The sequence below is a fragment of the Xiphias gladius genome, chromosome 14 (assembly GCF_016859285.1).
Source record: "Xiphias gladius isolate SHS-SW01 ecotype Sanya breed wild chromosome 14, ASM1685928v1, whole genome shotgun sequence".
Classification (NCBI taxonomy): domain Eukaryota; kingdom Metazoa; phylum Chordata; class Actinopteri; order Istiophoriformes; family Xiphiidae; genus Xiphias; species Xiphias gladius.
Window position 1 is genome coordinate 17,023,413 of NC_053413.1, and position 20,686 is coordinate 17,044,098.

A 20,686-nucleotide genomic window follows, 5' to 3' on the forward strand; every position below is an offset into this window, starting at 1 on the left:
CTAGAGGCAGGAGTTTGTTCTTATGACGACACAGCATACAATTTCAGTAAAGAGAAGTAACAAATTGGGTTGTTGAAGTGTTTCATTAGGGGATTATTTAACATACTGTTGCAAATACAAGTCCTGCACTCTAATTTTACTTATGTAAAGTGAGTAAAGATTCACTTGAAATATGGAGTAGAAAATAGAATATTTTTACATTTAAATTGCAGCAGAACAGAGTAACTAAGTACATTTACTCTAGTACTGTATTTCGGTGCAATCTGAGGTACTTGTCTGCAAAATTTTCTGTTTTATATTTTATACTCTGCCTCATTTCAAAAGGCAAATATTGTACTTTTCACTCCACTATATTTATGTCACAGCTGTATTGCTTTGCAGATTTTAATTGTACACACAAAACACTTGGCAATCATAAATTATTGTTATAAATCAACGTACTCAAGATTATTTAAAGTACTTAAAATTAGCTCTACTTTGAGTAGCTTACTGTAAAATTCTACCCACATGTTAATAGATCTATGACCAATAATAGAAAGTACAAAACAAGAAAACACTCACACTCACTTTTGATATTTTACTGGTAATGCTTCTCAGCTTTTACTTGAGTAAAATGTTGAATGCAAGACTTTTGTAACAAACTATTTCACTGCAAAAACGCAGTAAAGTAGATGTTTAAAGAGGCAGAAGATGGACAAAAGTATGTAAAGTAGACGATAAGTAGCTCAAAACTGCACTTCAATGCTGTGCTTTATTAAATGCGTCTAGTTACTTTCCATCACTGGAAGCACGTCGTTATTTTGAATTGGAAGCGTACAAGGACAAGGCCGCCCGCCTCTGTTCTGCCCTGTTGAATAATCAAACGCACCCCTCTTCAGCTTGTGCAACTGCTACAGGTTTGTTCTTCATGTTGGTTAGCTAGCAAAGCGCCACTTCGCAACGATGGGTTAATGAAACAGACTTCATCGTACGACGTGTGAACAACAGCAGTGGTCTAGACCTACTTTATTTTGTCGCTATGTCCTCCAGAAAGGTAAGTAATCCGCTCGCTAGCCAGCTTGCATCAGCTAACTCGCTAGCCAGTTAACGCTAACATCACTGGCTACTTAGCTTTAGCAATACATGTTATCCATCCCTGCCCGCCCACAGCTGAGTGGAGTTTCCCTGCCATACGTATATTACCAGATTTATTGTATTTTAACTATTAGCACCGTGGCACAGACACGCAATACTGTTTGCAATTCATCTGTCACAGTGAACCCTGGTAAAATGACCATCACAGTCAGCATCACGGCTAACTTAGTATGAGTTATCAAACCAGTCGTTTCATTCAGTGGGGTTAAACGGTTTTAACCTGGTCTTTCTCTACCTTTTTTTTATTCATTTTTTTATAGCGCAAACGGTACTCAAAGGATATGCAGTGTGTTCTCTTTCCGGATGATGTCGAAAATGGTGTCCAGAAAGTGGGGAGAGATCCATCAACGCTTTCATCCGTGTCTTCAGCCAAGAGTTGGGAGAAGTGTGGAGACAGCTTTCTGGGCACTCCGGTGATAAAGGTCGATAAAGTTTAGTGCATTCAGGGTATCTGCAGGTCCTCTAAAGTCTTGCAAAGCGGTGAAATCAGTTCCCTCAAAATAAGGCATTAGAAGGTATTAAAAAGTCTTCATTTCATTTTCAAAGGTGCTGAATATGTATTTTTTTTCTTGCCTGAAGTATACAGTAACATTAACATAACTTTTGACTGTTGGGAGTCTATTACCATAATGGAAAAATGTAGAGTTTACCAGAAACTTCAATTAACAAATTCATTATTTACTTTTTAATTGGTTAATCCATCCATCAATTTTCTGCCGTTTATCCGGGTCCAGGCATGGATGGATTATGAGACAATGGGCCTCTGCAGAAGTGAACACTGCAGAAATCCTGTGCATTATGACATTGTGGATTCATGTTATTCCGTTGCAGCCCTTAGATTGTTGATGGTGTTGATATTTTTTTTGTTTTTTTTTTTGTTCACAGAACCTCAAGTCATCAGGAAGAAAACTATCTGCCCTAAGAAAGTTGGCGCAGACCCCAGCTTTGGGTAATTTGTTGTTTGGATTAATGAATTTGTCCAACACATAGCTGATTAGGGTCGGGCAATATGGTGGTATATGGTATTTTATTGTTCTTCAGTATTATCATATGTGGGCATTGCAAATTAACTACAAACCCTATACTGTCCTCACCCTTCCTAAAATCTCTTTTTATATGTGTTGACTGAACATGCTGTTTTTGGTACTGAATCTCAATAGGGTTTTTTTTGTTTTGTTTGTTTTTTCAAAAATGTATCGTATTGTGTAATCTTGTTTACTTATTTTTTTGATCAGATCATTTCTGATTTAAATACTAAATTTGCCAGTTTTAGACAGTTTAATGACAGCAGACTACTTATATTTTGAATGTTCTGCTCCTTTGGTTGAATAAAAACAAGGGTTTGTAGAAAATATAAATTTCTCAAAGTAAGAAAACAAGCAACAAAGCATTTTGGTATCAGCACCGAAACACAGGTATCATATTGACACTAGTATAGAAAAACATCAAACAATAGCCACTCCTAATTTCTTCTGTTCTTAATTTAGACAGTTGAAAGTACAGAGTAGGGCAGAGACTGTAATGAAAGCTCTGAAATGCCTGAGATGGCAGCAGTGCCTGTGCATATGTTTTTCTACAGTTGTAGAGTTTAGCTGTTCAGACCTGTTGACATGTCTCTTAGTTTCTGATTTTTTAGCTGTACTTGATTATGACTCCGATGTTATTCCCTTTGTATGTGTTTGCCCAGTGCAGACCAGTGCCGTTCAGTGTAATGAGGACGCATTGCATATTGCGTGGAGCTCCAGTGACGGTGAACAGTGTGACAATGAGACCCAGGAGCCGCATCCGTCCAGGGCTTTTGCACTGCAGCAACAATGTCCTCGTAGACCAGGGAGACCCACAGCTCCCATCCAGTCCTACACCAGAGAACTGCGCATGCTCAGCACCGACAAAGGTAATTTAAGCCATTCATGAGGTCTGGGCTGGGACATCCTGGGTTATTCAGACTGTGAAGTCTCCATTCACGGTGAGAGTTTACAGCTCGTAAGTGAATCTTGAGTTAAGATTATATTGTCAAATGTATATCTATAGTTTTTTTCTTTTCTTTTCTTTTCTATACTATCTTTAGATGACCTTCCTGTTATAGACACAGACAGCGATCTGGATGAGTCTGAGGAGGATGTTGAAAAGGACAGTGGGCAACAAATCTCTGACTGTGAGTCCGAGTCCTTCAGTGAAAAGCAGAAAGATCTACTGCTTAAACCTACAAATGTGAGTGAACTACACTTATTCTGATAGAAAGTCAAAATTGTGATGTGCATTGGTGCATGAAACAGGCGCTACACCTAATCCACGCTGGTCTATAGGCAATATAACATGTCTATTTACTCAGTTGTGTCATTTGTATTAAAGGACGCTAGGTGGGGCTATACACCTTCTTAAGCCCTGTCTAGCTAATTTAAACCAGTTTATGATCCATAGTGTTTTAAATTAAAAGTGTTCTGTATCATGTCAGTACTTTTCTTTTACTTTCCAGTGAGACACCTGATAATATTCTGTTCAGTATGTGCAATAAACCTGATGACCTTTATTTTTAACTCTAGCTTACACTAAATGAAAGACTGTTTCATGCTTTTTTTCAATGTAATGTAAAACAATATTTATGGTGTTGTGTTTTATTTCAAGCCTCATATCAGTGTTCTTTTTTATTTATTTTGATTTAATTTGTTTTAATTGTATGTTTAACTATGTCTCCACCAGATGGAGTATTGCAGCCATGTTTTAATGTTTTTAAAGGGCCTGACAGGTTCAAACCAGCAGCTGCACTTAGCACTTTCTAGATTCAGGTTCCAAACTGTCAAAGTTCACAAGCTGAGGTAGCAATAAAACACTGACTCCACTGACTGTGGAGGGACAAGCTGCCGCCTATTCACTTATCTGAAGCAGATATTAACACAGTGGTTAGTGTATCCATGATAAAGAAAATCCTCTGTCTTTAATGAAGACATTAGTTTCTTTTGATCCTCTTAAATTCAGATGTGTAAAGAATTAAATATTTTTCAATTTATGGAAGTCACAACATTGTAGAGCTGCAACACAGCTTAACAGACAAAATTGTTTTTCCAAGCAGAAGAGCCACACGTTTGATGTATCCAGCTCCTCAGAGGTGGAGATTTGTTGTTTTTTTTTTTTTTTGGTCTTGTATTACAGTAAATTGAATATTTTTTGGAGTTTGGAAGTTTTTAAAGACAAACAGAGTCATTCAGTGATGGGCTCTGGGAAAATTTGATGGCCATTTTTCACTGTTTTCTGAGACCTAAGTATTAATGGAAAAAATAATCAGCAGTTTAATCAGTAAAGAAAATAACTGTTAAAACACCATGTCATATAATGCATACAATACTTATTTACAGAAGACAGCTTTAGGGATGGATGGGAATCGAGAATCGATTTAAGCTTTGAACCGATTCCAAATTGTCTGAATCGAAATCACATTCCTCTAAGTTTATCGCTTAATTTTTTATCACCTGTGGATTTGCATATTGCAACACAATGACGTCAAACTCATGCGTCTGCCCTGCTGAAAACCTGCAACAAGGAGTCGTGGTGGAGAGTGAAAAAATGGTCAAAAGCGTGGCTTAAATTTGCAAAGAAAGATGACAACATTGCAGCAATTCCCATACACGGACTGTAGTTGTTCGGCCCGCTCTGGTAGAAAATCATTCAGTTTCAACTTCGGTAAATCTTACAGCAGAACGCCTTATTTCAATGTTTTCAAATGAACTCATTTTTGGCCAAACACCTGTCTGAGTTGCAAGTGCTGCAGTAAGTGAGCGGGGACTAGAGGCTTCTCTGTGCGAGTCGCCTACGTAACGTATACCGACGGTCTGTATGTGAGGTGTTTAGGGAACATCGTTAAATTGTAGCGTCTACAGATAACCTGCATGTGAGGTCTTTAGGGGACATTTGTAAATTGTAGCTACAGAAAATAACCTGGCTGGCGCTCTCCCCCTCTAAACTGCATGAGCCTGCATGCACATCGGTAACACACCACGCCAACCACCACCAACGGTAAAATGGCAACCTGTTGGAAACACTGCGTGACTTCTTTTCACAAATAAAGATGACGACAGTGCTACTTGTAATGTCTATAAAATGGTAATTTAAGTAAGGGTGGAAACACCAACGAAATGCCAAAACTTCCCTCTACGCAACATGGGCTTAAATTCCAGGAATGCCATGTATTTGAGACTAACACAGTGGTTAGTGTATCCATGACAAAGAAATCTCTCCCTCTTTAATGAAGACAGTAGTTTCTTTTGATCCTCTTAAATTCAGACGTGTAAAAAATTAAATATTTTCCTATTTGTGGGAGTCAAAACATTGTAGAGCTGCAACACAGCTTAACAGACAAAATAAGTTTTACAAGCAAAAATGCCACATGTTTGATGTATGCAGCTCCTCAGATGTGGGGATTTGTTGGGTTTTTTTGTTTTTTTTTTGGTCTTACATTACAGTAATTTGAATATTTTTGGAGTTTGGAAGGTTTTTAAGAAAAGGGATGGGAATCCCTGGAGCAGTGCAGCAATTCCCATAGACTCTAGTTGGACAGCCGCCCAGGTAAAAAGTCACTCGGTAACGAGTGCTGCGTCCCAACCACCAGCACGTCCATTACCAAGGATAAATATCCAATGTTATAATAACACTGGCACCATGCAGGGAGGGTTAGTAGATTTTTTTTCTTTGACTAAGAAAACCTGAAAAACTTGTACTTGCTGTTGACGCTGAAAACCTGTCTAGGCCTACTTTTTTTCCACACAGAAAATTGATCAGGAATCGATAAAGGCAGAGTGATGGGCAGAGTGGATTATGGCATTGGAATCAATAAAACCTTATTAATTCCGATCCCTACACAGCTCTCCTGCTATTTCATTTGTAATTGTGTTATCTTTGCCGTTAGTCTTTTGTGGGCTCTCCTGTACACTCTGGAGAATTGGAGTGACTGTTCTTCTCAGAAGTTATTCAGGAGCGGTGTTTGTTAAAGGCAGGGCTCGCATAGAGCAAATGTACAAGGAGTGGTGAAGGTGTAGTTCTTAGGTCCAAGACTACACACGGGGTTAGGGTTGTCGCAGCAAACATTAAAACATGTTGTTGATCAGCTAGATGTAGCCAAATTACTGAGGGGATGTGCTTGCCTAGATAGCAGTTTAGACGATAGCTCTGGTTTAACCCAGTAATCATCTGAAACATCATAGTACAGTGCAATGCTTGGCTCACTAAGTCAACTCATTTATTCATGCTGTGAAACACAGGATGAATTTAAGTAACCACTACCTTGTGATGAAGCTCATGAGTTTGCAGGCTGTTTGTGGAGAGGAAGCCTGTTGAGAGATTAACATCACTCCCACAGACCCAGCTACTTCCTTTTGTCACAGTTTAATTTGCTGCTATCAGCTCTCTGGTGTCAAATAAGATTTAAGATCACCTAACAGGACGCTTGTGGTCAGAGGCCCACTAGAAAGACAGACTCTTTAGAGTCTAAGTTTTTCAGATATAGTTGTACTGAAATTTATGCATGTGGTTGACAGATTAGTGCATATTCACTAACTGAAATAGCATTGAGCTATGTAACAGGTGGATTTATTCTGTACTTGTGCCTAATTGTCATTATATTCCAGTGTTTTATTTGATTATACACAGTAGATTTTGATTTGAATTTTTTTCTTTTTTTTTTCTTCCCCCTCCCTTTTCCCTGCCTGGAAAGCTTACTTACATACTGCCAATAGTAAATCAAACCTGATCTAACAGGATGGCAAAGGGGATGATCCCACTCCAAGTCAGAGTTTATTACTCCAGATAAATGCATTGATGACTCACTTGGCGTATGTCTGCCAGATTTCTGTTTTTGTTTGAGTGCTGTAAGTGAATAGGCGGAGCTGTCAGGGCCACTTCCCAAATGAAGCGTGTTGCTCTGTCCGAGTCCCCGAAGAACAACCACCACCACATCAGGTTTTTGCTACATCAGGGCCATGTCAACAGAGCAGGACTATAAACATCTTTTTACTACTGTTTGTTCAGGAAAACATGCGAGTAGATGAGACTGCACAGAGTTGTGCACTTACAATGCTTTCAGCACCGGGTGAAAACATTTTTGAGCTGGGGCCAGGAACATAGTGTTCCTTTTTCTCTGTGGCTGGTTAGAGTGTGACGTCTGCTGGCACTCCGCCTAGCAGGGTCAAGTTGATTCAAATAGAGAGCACGTTGGCTGACAGAGCCTGGTATGCTGGTCTTGTCAGCACATGACAGGAACTCAGGTTTCTCATGGATTTTTCCACGAGAACTGATACCCTCAGGTGTAGTGAGTAGTGATACAGCAAAAAAGATTGTTTTGTTACCATATCTTGTGAACTAATCAGCCTGCAGGTATATCATCCACATCCACTGCATCATTTAGTTTATTGATTTTATTTCATCTTTAATGACTCACTTTTAGTTGACTGAAGGCTGAGCACATTTTAAACATTTATATCCCCCTGATACATTCTTATATATTATCTGCAATTTAACACTTTAAAATGTTCAAATTAATTCAAACATGACATATTTCAAAAACTGGGTCAAATTATTATTGTTGTTATAATTATTACGATGGTGATGATGATAATATTATTAATAATTATTGTTGTTGTTATTATTTATTATTTATTATTACTTTATCCCTAGGTGACAGAGCTAGAGCTCTCAGGCTACGTGTCTGATGGAGAAAATATTGGTGACACAATGACCCGGAACAGACTGGACTCAGAGAGCTCTCCTCTCCAAGCTGGTGAGGGCAGCAGAAGGTCAGTCAGTGACTGGGTCAGATATGCTCAGGCGATGCTGCAGACACCTCAGAAGCCGCTTGACAGGCAGTCCAAGACTCCTCAAGACTCTGCCAAAAAGAAAAAGTTTCAAAGGTTTGAATTATGCTCTTGTTTTCAAGTCACATCAGGTTAGCACCGATCCAGGTTTCTCTCTTGTGACACCGATTTGCATACCTCAACTCAGGGCATTCAATTCCAGATCCAGTTCTAGTGTTCCCTTTTTTTCTAAATGTAAAATCTGTAATAACTCAATAGGATAATTTTAATGTAAGGTAACATAAGGCCAAAAAAACTGAGTCAGCAGCCTGATATGACTTAATGAATGTAGCAGACACAGTAAAAACAGAATTTTAAAATGACATTAATGAGGAAACTGTATTTAATAATGTGGATCAGTCATGTCTGGCCAATATCCAACCTGCTTAATAAAAGCCAGAAGTAGATCTGATCAGTGCACCCCTACCTCAGGTTATAGTAACACTCACACTCACACTCACACTCACACTCACTCACTGGCCACTTTATTAGGTACACCCGTAAAATATAATGCAATCCAATACAACGGCTCAGTGATAAATTTTACCTTTTACAAAGATAGTAATGTTCAGTTTTGATGGAGAGGTATTAATTTTACTATATTTTTATTATTGAAGTTGTAGTGTTGAGCTGAACTGTTTTATACTGAGAGGTGTCACTAATGTTTTGCCCCAGACATTTACAAACATGAGGGGGGAAGAATATTAGAAACACATTTTCAATATAATGCAGTCGAGTACAACACCTCCGCTAACTACGACCTCATAAACATAAAGTGTCATAAATATACAGTTGAATGAATACCTCTTGAAAACCTTTAACAAAAATTATCATCAAACATTGTCATCTTCATAAGCGTACAATGTGTGGCTGATCTATGGTATAGAATAAAGTGGCCAGGGAGGGTATATCAAGAGTTATAGTGTATTGCTTCATAATAAGAGAAGACAAAGTGCAAAAACATATTGCTTGCTGACAGGTGAGAGTCAAACTTTGGCGGCAATGTTTCCACACCATAACTGATGATGAAAGGGACACCTGGCGTCATGATGTGGGCGCTAAATGTCATTGCCATCTCCGAGCCCTCTAAATCTGACAGATGGCTTTCTGTAGTCTTTGACAGCTTGTTGTCTGCTTCAGAAAATCTTTTATTTTTCTTTCAAATAAACAATTCTGCATTGTGTTTATGTTCAGGTTGTATGTGCAGTTCGAGTTTATCACATAACATCATCTGCCTCTGTGTACAGTGGAGGTCTTGCTGAGAGGCTCAATCGACTCCAGTGCAGACAGAGGTCAGCTATTAGTTTCTGGAGGCACCAGTCCATCTCTGACACCTCAACAACAACAGGTGATCCACATTACACCAGCCTAGTGCCTTTTTAACATCACATAAGGATATTGTACACTCACACACCTCTGAATCGCCGTTCACGTTTAACAATGAACTTTGATTTGTGACTGGGATGAAGCCCTTTCTCTAAGCAGGTGGGATTTTGTTTTAGTGCTGTAGTGCTGGCCATAGGTTGATCACTGTGGCTCTGAACTGTGAACTCAGTATGTAGGTGACAGGAAAGACAAAGTTCCTTTTTTTTTTTTTTTTTTTCCTCTCTATTTCCTTTCTTTGGTGTACCAAACCACTTGTGTTCTCTCGTTGTTAAGTATCTCCTTATAAAAGGACACAGGCAGTGGCTTAAAGGTGGCAGTTGATTGTGGAAAACAAAAAAAACACTTGATGCAAAATAAGAGTTTGTGGTCAGTAGATGGTTTGATTAGTATAAAGAGTTAAACAGGGTTAAAATATGGAGGTCGATATTGACTTGACCTCATTTTTAGTCTGATCAATATTCCGTTTTTTGCACTGAAGATTCCTGATTCTGTTTATGTAGAACTTTCAATCCATTAAAGTTAGATACCTTATGTAGTTATGTGCATAATCAGACTTTTTCAGAAAATGTTTGTTCATTTACAACTATGCCAATTCCTGGCACATTTTTAATAATAACAACACTGTTACCCAACTAGATCATACTGTTATAGGACACCTGTTTATCTTTGTCGTAGTAACTTTGGTGTGTGATGTAAGAGCACATGCACATGTAGGAATCCTTGATTTGTTTCCTGACATAATGCTCGGCGACTTATCGTATCATTATAGGTCATGAGGAGGACTTTAGTACTATCTGCCTTTTGGCCTGCTGCCTGAGGTTGCTCTGATGATTTTGTAAGCTGGGACCTAAATGGATTGAGCACAAATGAAGCACTTAACATTCATGTTTGGACAAATGCATGCTAAAACTTAATAGCTCTCTAGCGATCCCTTTGATATGATTTACGTTTATCAAATTAAAATTCTCCCCTCTGGCTAGGTTCAGGGATTAACATACAGAGACACTAAACTGCAGTGACTCTGAGCTGAATTTTTCACAATTGAGTGCAACCAAGTTTACACACAAAATTTACATACAGTCAAGTTGCTCTCTTATCTCAGTTTGGTTTATGGCTCCAGGGCATTGTCTTGATTTGTTCTTCTTAATTATCTCTGTTGACTTTATTGTTAGAGCCAAAAACACAGTCAAAGCTGTGGAAAAATTCCAAATATTTGCACATTCACCCAGAGGGATTTACTCTGTTTCAAATCCACCTCATCCTGAGTCACTAACAGCTTCAAAGATATATAGTGCAAATTGTTGTGATGCTAAAAGTGAATTACTCTCACAATCCATAATGAGTCCCTCAGAGAGCAAGGGTCAATGAGAGCATGAGTATACTCTGTACGCAAATGGACACTGAAACAGACACACACTCAACATCTGTGTTGTTGTTACTCTGCTCTCCAGTGGACAGGCCTGGTGTGCTGGTGTTGGAGGTGCTGGAGGTTCAGGAGGAGTGCAGCATGCAACTAGTGCACTGTGAGCACCACCAGCCCCCTGGAGAGGGCCACCAACACAGTCACCCTGTCTCTGAGGAGAGAGCCTGTGTGCTGGTTTTATTCAATAGAGAGACTGCAGCCCAGCTGATTCCTGCACCCAGAGATATCATCCACATATACCCGCCATGGTGAGAGGATGCAATACGTACCGCCCTTTAAAGTCCTGCTCTGCTCAAAAATGTGGTTTGCTTATTGTTACTTCACCTGGGTGTTTGACCCCGACTGTGCAGAATGATAACGTGCAGAGTTTTAGAAGACTTTGGAAACCTGAAACCTGAAGTGCGCATACAGAAAATTCACTTTTCAGTGAAGTAGGAGACATCTTGTGTCCAGCCGTTAAAGTTTTGAAACAAAAATTATTCCTGTTTTAATTTTTTTAATTTGGTAGAAAGAGTAGATGTAATTTTCCTCTTTTTTTTCATATGAACACATTATTATTATTATTATTATTATTATTCAAAGCAGTGAGTATTTGTAGATATTAAAATTTATTTGAGATTTTTTTATTTGCCGTTTGCCAACTTCACTTCCATAGTTCTGCTTCAATTCAAGAATAACTACATTTCCTATTAATCGTTTGGTCAACAGAAAAAAATGCATGGCACAAGCCCAAGATGGTGTCTTCAAATTGATTCCATTTTTTTTTTTTCTTTTTCTTTTTCTTTTTATCCCACCAACATTCAAAAACCCAAAGATATTCAGTTTACAATGACATAAAACACAGAAAATTAGAAAAAATCCTCACAGTTGAAAAGCTATCAAAAAACATGCAGGTTCAGTTTATGTTGATTTGACTAATCAATTCATAGTTTTAAACTATTTTAAGAAGAAATAAGCTTCAAGTTACAGCACGCTATCTATGTAAAACTAAATGAACACAAGAAATGGATAGGGTGACATACATATGTGGGAATATAATACCATTTTGGTCAGTGAAACCTTGTATTTCCTTGTTTTTCATTGTAAACGTAATCATCTCCTGGCAGGCTGTCAAAAACTACACAAAAACTACACTGTTACAGGCAGTTACACAATATAATACTGACTCACTACACACGGGATCTCACAGAATAATGCTGAGGAGGCATACTGGGGGACTGCAGATTAATATATTCATTAAACACTGAAAAAACTCCAGTTTAATAATATCTGTGTAGCAGTCATATTTAAAGACAATTATTTGGTGTTTTAAGTATCAACATACTGTTCTCTCGTCGCTCGCAATAGTAAGCAGCAAGGGCCCAGATGTGAAGAACAGTCCCTCACATACGGAGCAGAGAGGCTGGTGGGGGTGGGTTTGTGTGTGTGTGTGCGTGGGTTTTTCTTTTCCTTTTTTTTTTTTTTTTTTTTTTTTTTTCCCCCCTTTTTTTGGGGGGGATTGTTTTGGAGTTGGAGTGAGGCGGCAACAGTTGACTCCAGCTGTTGGGAGTTTGGGTTGAGTGCGCTCTGGAATATCCAGGCTGGCGGAAGCGCAAGGGCCTCCTCTGCGCTCTGACGTCACAAACAGCTCCAGGGAATGCTTCACATTCCTCTTCCTGGCAGTAGTTAGGTCATTTCCAGCAAGCTGGGGAAAAAACACAGTAGGATTATTTTTTGGAGCTTTTGGGAGCAGAGAGTGGAGGGAGCCAGAGGGCTGAGATTGAAAACACATGGTGGTTTTAGAGTATCTCTGGCTTTAGCACCTCTCCTTCCATGTTGTATTCTATTCCTGAAATCACAAGACAGAGTAGAGCCCCCCTAAAACACACCCATTTATTCTTTCAAAGAATTACTTTTCATGTGAACATGCATCCTTTAATCCTCTGTGTTTTTGCAAATTACTTTCAGAAGTTACAGCATTTGGTCTACATTTTAAATCAATCAGTCTTTTAACTCAATAAAAAGTAAATCATAACAAAACAAAAGTCATAACCAGGAAAAGTTGAGGACAAGCTAGATATTCTACAGCCACAGGACAGGCCAAAGTGGAAAAACCCAGAATGTAGAGCATCAGTATGGCTGGTAAAATTCCTCTTTTGAATTTCCTGTGTGACACTCAAGGCTCTAACCTCCCCCGTAATTCCTGCAGTGAGTAGGTTGACTCCTCCCACCTCCCACGCCTTGTTGTGAGTGGGTTGAGGACTGGGCGGAAATACCTGAAGGGATTATTCACTTAGGAGCTGTGACGCCAGCAGCTGGGGCCACTCCTTAACCCGGCTACCTGTCTGATGATGACAGCTGCCCACTCACCTGCTCACAGTGGGGGCACACTTCCTGTACGGGTTTTGTACCTGCTCCCATGAACAGTACGTTCCGCTCCGCTAACACCGAAGCCTAGCTTTTACTGATTGGCTGACCTCTGCTTAGATATTGGACTGATAAGTCGTTCACAGGCCCGATCATAACATGAGCGCTTGTTTTGGGTTTTTCATAGGTGAGATAAGTCAGTATTTTGTTTGGAATTGTACAGCAGTGATGAAAGAAGTATTCATATCATGTACTTAAGTAAAAGAAACAACACCACACTATGAAAAGACTTCATTTTAAGTAAAAGACCTTCACTAAGTTTTACTTAAAAGTATTTAAAGTATCAAAAGTAAAAGTACTCATTATGCAGAACAACCCTGTCAGTCGTATATTTTAATACAATGGGATCATTAGTATTGATGCATCAACATGTAAACAGTACTTTTAATGTTATTGTTGGTTGAATTGGGTGTTTTTTTTAACTGCTTTAAATACGACAGGATAATTTAATTTATAGTATTTGATCACATACGATAAACTGATCATTTGTTTTGTAAGTAAAGTCTTAAACTGAAAAGTAACAATAACTGTCAAATAAATTTAGTGATGTAAAAAAATGTTTTCCTCTAAAATGTAGAGGTGTAGAAGTACAGTAAGTAAAGTAGTATACAATGGAAATATTAAAGTAAAGTACAAGTATCTAAAAATTGTACTTAAGTTCAGGACTTGATTAAATGTACTTAATGTAAAGTAATGTTAATTTTCATCACTTGGATTTCCCAAAGATTTCCATAGTTAAATAAGATCATCCCAATTTAGCATTTATTAGCAGTGTAAAAACATTTTGATGATTTTATAACACACTATAATGAGGTTTCATTAATGTATTTGTCAACAAATAAATGACAATATAGTAAAACACAGCTATAATCATATAAAATGTCTTCATAAGACAAAATAATTTGAGAAATACTGTTCATTAATAAATGACCTTTTTCAAAGTGTAACCAGCAAATGTTAGCTATGTTTACTTGACAAATGATTAAAAATGATTGACTGTTGGAGTAACAAAGGATTAATTTCAGTTAACTGACTAACGCATGAGTAATGCTCGTGTCTGCACCAGCATAGAAAAGTATACAGTACGTTCTGGAAGTGGCGAATGCATAATATTTGTATCAGTTGTCTCGCTCGACTACATACAGTATAGGGGATGGAAACGATGCTAAGAACTGTATGTACAGTTGTGCAATCAATGACATTAACACTGCAATAATGAAAATTACTTCCTGAGTGAAGTTGAACTGATTTTCAGTTTTTCTTGAGATGGTGTGAAAGAAATGTGGATTTAGTTCTACTATGAGGCTGTAGTTTGTGCAGATTTGTGTGTGATTATGTCCAACCCACTATCTATTTCAATGTCTGTCGTTTGAATATATAATAATTTCTATAGGTAATTATTATTAATTATGACCCCTTTGATTCGTAAAAGAATGCAGTATTTATGCTTACCCATTTATATCAATGAGAGTAGAGATAATACTAGAAACCCCTCTCAGTTTAACCAAAACTGAACTTTGAAACCTTCGCAAAGGTCACAAAGGTTTCATTTTAGCTAGGTGTACCTAAAGCTGGCAACTGCATGTATATAATGATTTGGTTTCTAAATAATCTTCTCCCTTCTTGTTATCATTGTACGTCCAAACAAATTGGGTTTTTTTTCCTCCCACTTATCTGTGTTTTTAATTTCTCTGGTTCAACTATCAACACAGGTCTGAGACAAGCTGTGACATGGACTGCAGTTTCAGTCACAGAGTGCACTTGGCTCTGAGTCAGTGATAAGCCATCATCACACTATTATCCATTTCACATGTGGAAAGAATTAAGTCGTAACTCAAAACCAACTACAAACAATGTGCCATAAAATTATCTGGCTGTTTTTCAAGTTCTTTTATTCCAGGCTTGGTACCACTCAGGTGTGTGTTATTTATCTGGATGAATTCAAATACTTGACCAGAAATGTTTCCTAAAGTTTTAAGAAGTTCGCAATCTTCTTGGCACGCACGGATGCATGAAATCCAAGCTGGTAACGCTAAAATTCAAGAGTGGCAAGAGAGCACTTCAGGTCGCACGTACGCAGTATGTGCATTTGATTTTGTGTTTTTCATCAGCAAACTCTCAGCCTGTTTGATTTTGTCGGGTGTTGAAGTATTTTTCCACTGATGATGTCACATTTGGAAAGCGTTTTCAATCAAGCCGTGCAGTGCTGCGAGATGTAGCCTTTTAAGAACCTCAATTACATGGAAAATTATGTTTTACCTCAGTAAAAGAGGGTATATACATCTGCTGTGTGTTTTAAGTTGGCTCGGAGGAGGATAACGTATTTGAGCTTGTACTCTGTGCAGGGTGGTACACAGTGAACAGAACTGTGGAGGTGGATGGTACCTTATCTGAGTTTGACATTCAAACAGTCAGGGGCTGTCAGCCCCCCCTATGTTTGTGCAACAACCTATTCCATTTAATCTAAAATCTGAGATGTTTAATGTCATGATGAATTTAAGGACCCGAACTCAATTATTTTGTGCCGTGCAATAAGAGAGTGCACAGTCGAGGTGTAGAATGCAACAAAAGCACTCAACCAACTGCTATAAACTGAATCTTAAACTGATGAACTTTCTCTCTTTTAGGCAAAGTCTTTCAATAGAGGGTTTCAGCCGTGACATTATTCTGAACACACACTTCAGCCAGAAAGTCTTCTCTGCTTCCAAACCTGCCAATGTGGCCATCTCAAGAAGCCTGCTCTCAGCAAAGAAGTGCATGCCGTATTATTTGGGTAAAATATTCAGACTGCTGGAGGTCTGCAGGACCGGCGAAGAGAGCAATGCCAAACAGGTGTGTATGCTTCAATATCATTAGACTCAAGCACCTTACATTTATATCAAAATTTACCTGCCACTTTTGAAATTAAACAAACCTTTTTTTAAATCCTCATCCTGCCGCAGTTATTGTGAGGGAGAAAAGTCCAATAAATTACCACGTAAAATCAGGCTGTGATTTGATGACAGCTTCAGTGTGATGTTCGCAGGATAGTTTGGCTTCCAGCCGTAAGATTTTACTCAGGTTGTTGATGTCTTGCACACTCGGAGGCTTGCTTCACTTTCATTCAGAAGTTTGTAGTTATTAAGTCACAAGTGCAACTGTGTGAACAGCAGGTTGTGCCGCAGGGTTTATCAGATTCATTTTAGAGTATACGTACACAAAGAATAATAGACAGTCTCCCGGGGACCATCCAGCTTACATCAGACAGTTACAGGTGCATTCAGTCTCTGCTGTAGCAATATCAAAAGTGGTCGATTTACATGTATGTTTGATTCCCCAAATCTCAATCTCTGTTTTCTTTGTACAATTAAAAAATAAATTAACCAAGTTCTTCTAGCAGCGATTGAGAAACACTTATGAAAAACATGGTACCATTGGTCACGCCCTTATTTTAAAGCAGATTTCAAAAACAAAATGAAAAAGTTGTAAATCTAAATTGTGATCTTTGTTGTCATCGAACTAGCTGCATATTAACGTGTAAAAGCATAACAGTGGAAATTAGTACTATGTGCTTCTACAGTATGTTGCAGAGACAAGAATATGAGCTTACATTATAATGTTTACATACTACTGAAGCAAAACTGGGTTATGCAAATGGCAATTAGCCTAATTTAACAGACTGTTTCTCTGTGGTTTTAGTGTGTGCTGTGGAACTGCAACTATTATTTTCATTACCATTCAATCTGTCGATTATTTCCTTCATTATTAGATTATTCATTAGGGCTATAAAATGTCAGAAAATCCCTGCCCCTAATTTCCAAAGCCCATTGTGACATTTTAATTTTTTTTTACATAAATATTGTATTAAATATTCTATTTAATATCAGGGAAGACTAATAATCTAGCAAATGATTCACATTTGAGAAGCTGAAACCAGAAAATTTAGACATTTTTGATTTATTATTTTTTAATTACTTATAATGTTCAGTTGATTAACTGAATAGTTCTGATTGATTGTCTGCCGATCAACTGATTGGCCAACCAATTCTTTCAACTGCCATATATAGTTTACTTAAAGTATTATCCAATTTTTCTGTTTTCTCCTCTCCAGGTAGCTGTCCCTGATGCTCTGTGCAGTTTTGGAGGTTCAGGGGTTTTGACAAGACACTGCCTTTCTCTCCTGGAAGCTATCGAGGGACTGGGCCAGGCTGGCTCTGTGGGGCAGGATGTGGAGGTGGTGGTCCAGAGAGTTTTCTCCATCCCTCTGCCTGACTGCTTTGCTGTGTCCATCCTCAAATCCAGAGTTCTTTCTAGGTCCTCCTCAGCTCCTCCTCCTGCAGAGAAAGGGAAAACCAGGTACAGTTGGACAAACTGATGATTGGTGACCCAGTGAGGCCTTTGGCTTTGCACTTGATGCCAAGAGACACTGGGGAAAAATGAATCATATTTTCTCTGCTGTGTATGTTTCTCCCCACAATATAATTTTTTTTTTTTTTTTTTTTAAAATTGCATGCTGGTTTCTTCGGTCTCAGGCCTTGCATGCTTCTCCTTGGTGGCAGAATTTCTCTCAGTGGTTGAGCTATTGTTCACAGAGCAGCAGGCCCCACAAAGTGCTCACACTGTCTCCAGCCATATGGCATTGCTTGACAAAGGACACAAATACTTCTAATTGAATCCAGCCCCTCTGAGTGATTCTGGCCAATTCTCAGGAAAGACAGCATGATGTTTTCAGAATCTCGTGCACCAGCAAGTCAGAGTTGAACTGGTGCCCACTCGTACTCCACTGGGTGGAGCTGGTTTTTCTTTTCTTTTCTGTTTTTTTTCCTTTTTTTTATTTCTTTTTTCTTTTTTTTTACTTTAATGCTCCAAAGAAAACCACAAGTATATTTTATTATGGCTGTGCAATGTCATTCCTTTTAACCTCAGCATTACAAAAAATGCACAGTTGTTTGGAATGGGGTCAGATTTGTTTTAGCTTTGGTTACTTTATCTGAAGGTGGAGCCTGGGTATAATTTTCATTGAACGCAAATGAAATTCATAGAACTGTAGCAATGAATCGAATAATCAATCAGTCAATCTTCAGAAAATTAATTGCTGGCTATTTTGATAATGGAATGATCGATTAAGTAATTTTTTAAGAAAAAATACCAAACAATTGCTGGTTCCAGCTTCTGAGATGAGAGGATTTTAGACTTTTCTTTGTAATACATGATCTCCAACGACCCCTGAGGGAAATGTATGTCTCTTCAGCCACTCAGTGTTCCATTATGTTCACCAGCTAGTCACTAAAAGTGTCTCTCTGCTGTTTAGCGCTGGGCAGATAGTTTACAGTGGGTTTATCAGAACTTTTTTATATGAAAAGGCTACCTGCTGCTGCTGAAAATGACGAAGGTGGAAGTGGTGAAATTGCAAAATAAATGTGAAGTAATGTACTGTAAAACCAAAACAATAGCTAAAAGATACTAAAAGGCTCTATACAGCTGAGGCGAACTGCAGAGTTGGCTGATAATTATCTCCGGGCTCATCACTATGAGCATTGTGTAACACCTTGCACATTACATACGTTTTTGTTTTTTTCCATTATTGATATAAAAAATATTGATTAGTGCAGGTTTAAATATGTCAAATTATCAGTCTTATTTCGATAAATAACACCCGTAAAACAGGTGCATATTGTATCCAGTACAAGCTGTTCAACGTGTCCCCTGTTTATCGAAATGTTTTAGAGGTTTACTTGAGTGGTCTTGTTATAGTTAATGAATCAGTGAATGTTCTGTTTGAAACAACTCCAGCAAGTTCCCTGGCCCTCCCCAGGCTTGTTGTTTTTGTCCTTTGCTGAGTAATAAAAGAAAAGTATTGGTTTCTTTGCGTGGAGGGGGCCTTAGGGGCACTCTTTGGTGAGGGGAGGAGAGCCCTGGTCAGCTGACAAGCTAACTGACTAAAGGAGCAGCAGTTGGTAATATGACACTTGCTCTTGCCATGCTGCTTCTGCAGCTGGTAAACAAAGGCTGCCCTCTGACCGGAAACTCTCCCGCCCTTCCCTCAGTTTCTCTCTAACTCAACCAGATTCAACAGGCTTGGTTGGTAGTGGGAGGATGGAGGTGGGGCAGAGGTTAGGAGGTGATCACGAGGGCTTGAGTTCAAAATATATGGGTGACCCTACCTGCATATTTTGACAGATTTGAACTTTGTCTGGAAAGTTTGCCATTTATATCATTTTTACTCTTCTTTTCTACATTTTGTTTTTTTTTTGTTTTTTACCATCTTTTTTCTATACCATAGCAAGGAGTTACAGTAATTAAATGCCGGAGCGCCTGCCACTTCTATGCCTTTTCATGAGAGGCTTTGGTGTGTGTTACTGCACAGAAATAACAAAAATTTGGTTTACATATTGTGTTGCTGATAGTACTTTTCCAGGATCTATGCCTGCTCTGTGGAGAGCAGTGTAGTTTACTTCGCAGCCCACTGGCCTCATTCTGTATAAAGACAAGGACAGTTTGTACCTCTCATGTTGTGTCCCCAGCCTCTATGACTCACTTCCTTGGTCAGCATGCTTATTTGATTCTTTTGTTGTTTAGCAGTTGTGTTAACACACAGGGGAGTGAGGCCAGTATGATATTTATGCCTGAAGAATATGTTAAGTTCCCGTAAATTTGGAGTAGAATAAACAAGAAGATTAACTGTTTGCAGGAAGTGAGGAGAGGCTAGTTGTTTTTTTTTTTTTTTTTTTTTTTTTCTTGGTGAAGAAGGAACACAATGTGCTGCAAGGATCCTGTTACAACTGTGTTTATCACTCTGCCTGCACTGATTGGTGCACAACACATAGGAAGGAATCCCGCCTGTCCACCCCCACCAATGAGGCGTCTGCTGTATTCTTAATGTGTGGGTCGCTTACTTAGTGTGTTGCCAAGTAATGTTCATGTGCATGGGCTTGCATGCGCACACAGTGTGACTGTGTGTGTGAAGGAGCATGTGTGTGTGTTTGCACAGACTCATTGGATCGTAGTTCCTGGAAGGTAACCTGAGTTACTGAGAATTTTCTGTGATCGCTCACAATAACAAATTCCTGAAAATGGCCTGTAACTAAAGCTGGCCAATGGCAGAGGATTTTGGAAGTGAAGGGTCGCAGTTTGAGGAAGTGGGGCTGTGAACAGCTAAAGGGGAAAACTGAATGGAGCTGTGGTTGTCAAGCTGGTACTACCACAAGTCTCATCACCCTTTTCTATCTGTCAAGGCATTCCCACTTATTTTTGTCAAGTTCGAACAAGCTCGCTAAAAGTGAAAGGGTATTTACGCTACCGATCGAAAGTTTCAGAACACCCTAATTTTTTCCCGTTTGTATCGAAATTTAAGTAGTAAAAGTCCAGTGGATAACCTTAAATGGTACAGTGGCATGAAAAAGCTTCGGTACCCCTGGTCAAAATTTCTGTTACTGTTAATAGTTAACCGAGTAAAAGATGACCTGATTTCCAAAAGGCATAAAGTTAAAGATGACACATTTCTTTAATATTTTAAGCA

General features: G+C 38.7%; 1 protein-coding gene across 2 annotated transcripts in view; it reads left to right on the forward strand.

Annotated features, from left to right (window-relative positions):
• The first annotated feature begins 802 nt into the window (after window positions 1-802).
• The window catches only part of spidr (scaffold protein involved in DNA repair), a 38,779-nt gene continuing 18,895 nt past the window's right edge, over window positions 803-20,686 (forward strand). For both annotated transcript variants that reach the window (XM_040144408.1, XM_040144409.1), the window contains exons 1-10: window positions 803-1,033; window positions 1,395-1,556; window positions 2,020-2,083; window positions 2,822-3,028; window positions 3,203-3,345; window positions 7,798-8,030; window positions 9,221-9,321; window positions 10,811-11,030; window positions 15,816-16,020; window positions 17,279-17,523. In XM_040144408.1, coding sequence (XP_040000342.1) covers window positions 1,019-1,033; window positions 1,395-1,556; window positions 2,020-2,083; window positions 2,822-3,028; window positions 3,203-3,345; window positions 7,798-8,030; window positions 9,221-9,321; window positions 10,811-11,030; window positions 15,816-16,020; window positions 17,279-17,523 — 1,595 coding nt within the window. In that variant the 5' untranslated portion in view covers window positions 803-1,018. The remainder of the gene's footprint in view (window positions 1,034-1,394; window positions 1,557-2,019; window positions 2,084-2,821; window positions 3,029-3,202; window positions 3,346-7,797; window positions 8,031-9,220; window positions 9,322-10,810; window positions 11,031-15,815; window positions 16,021-17,278; window positions 17,524-20,686) is intronic.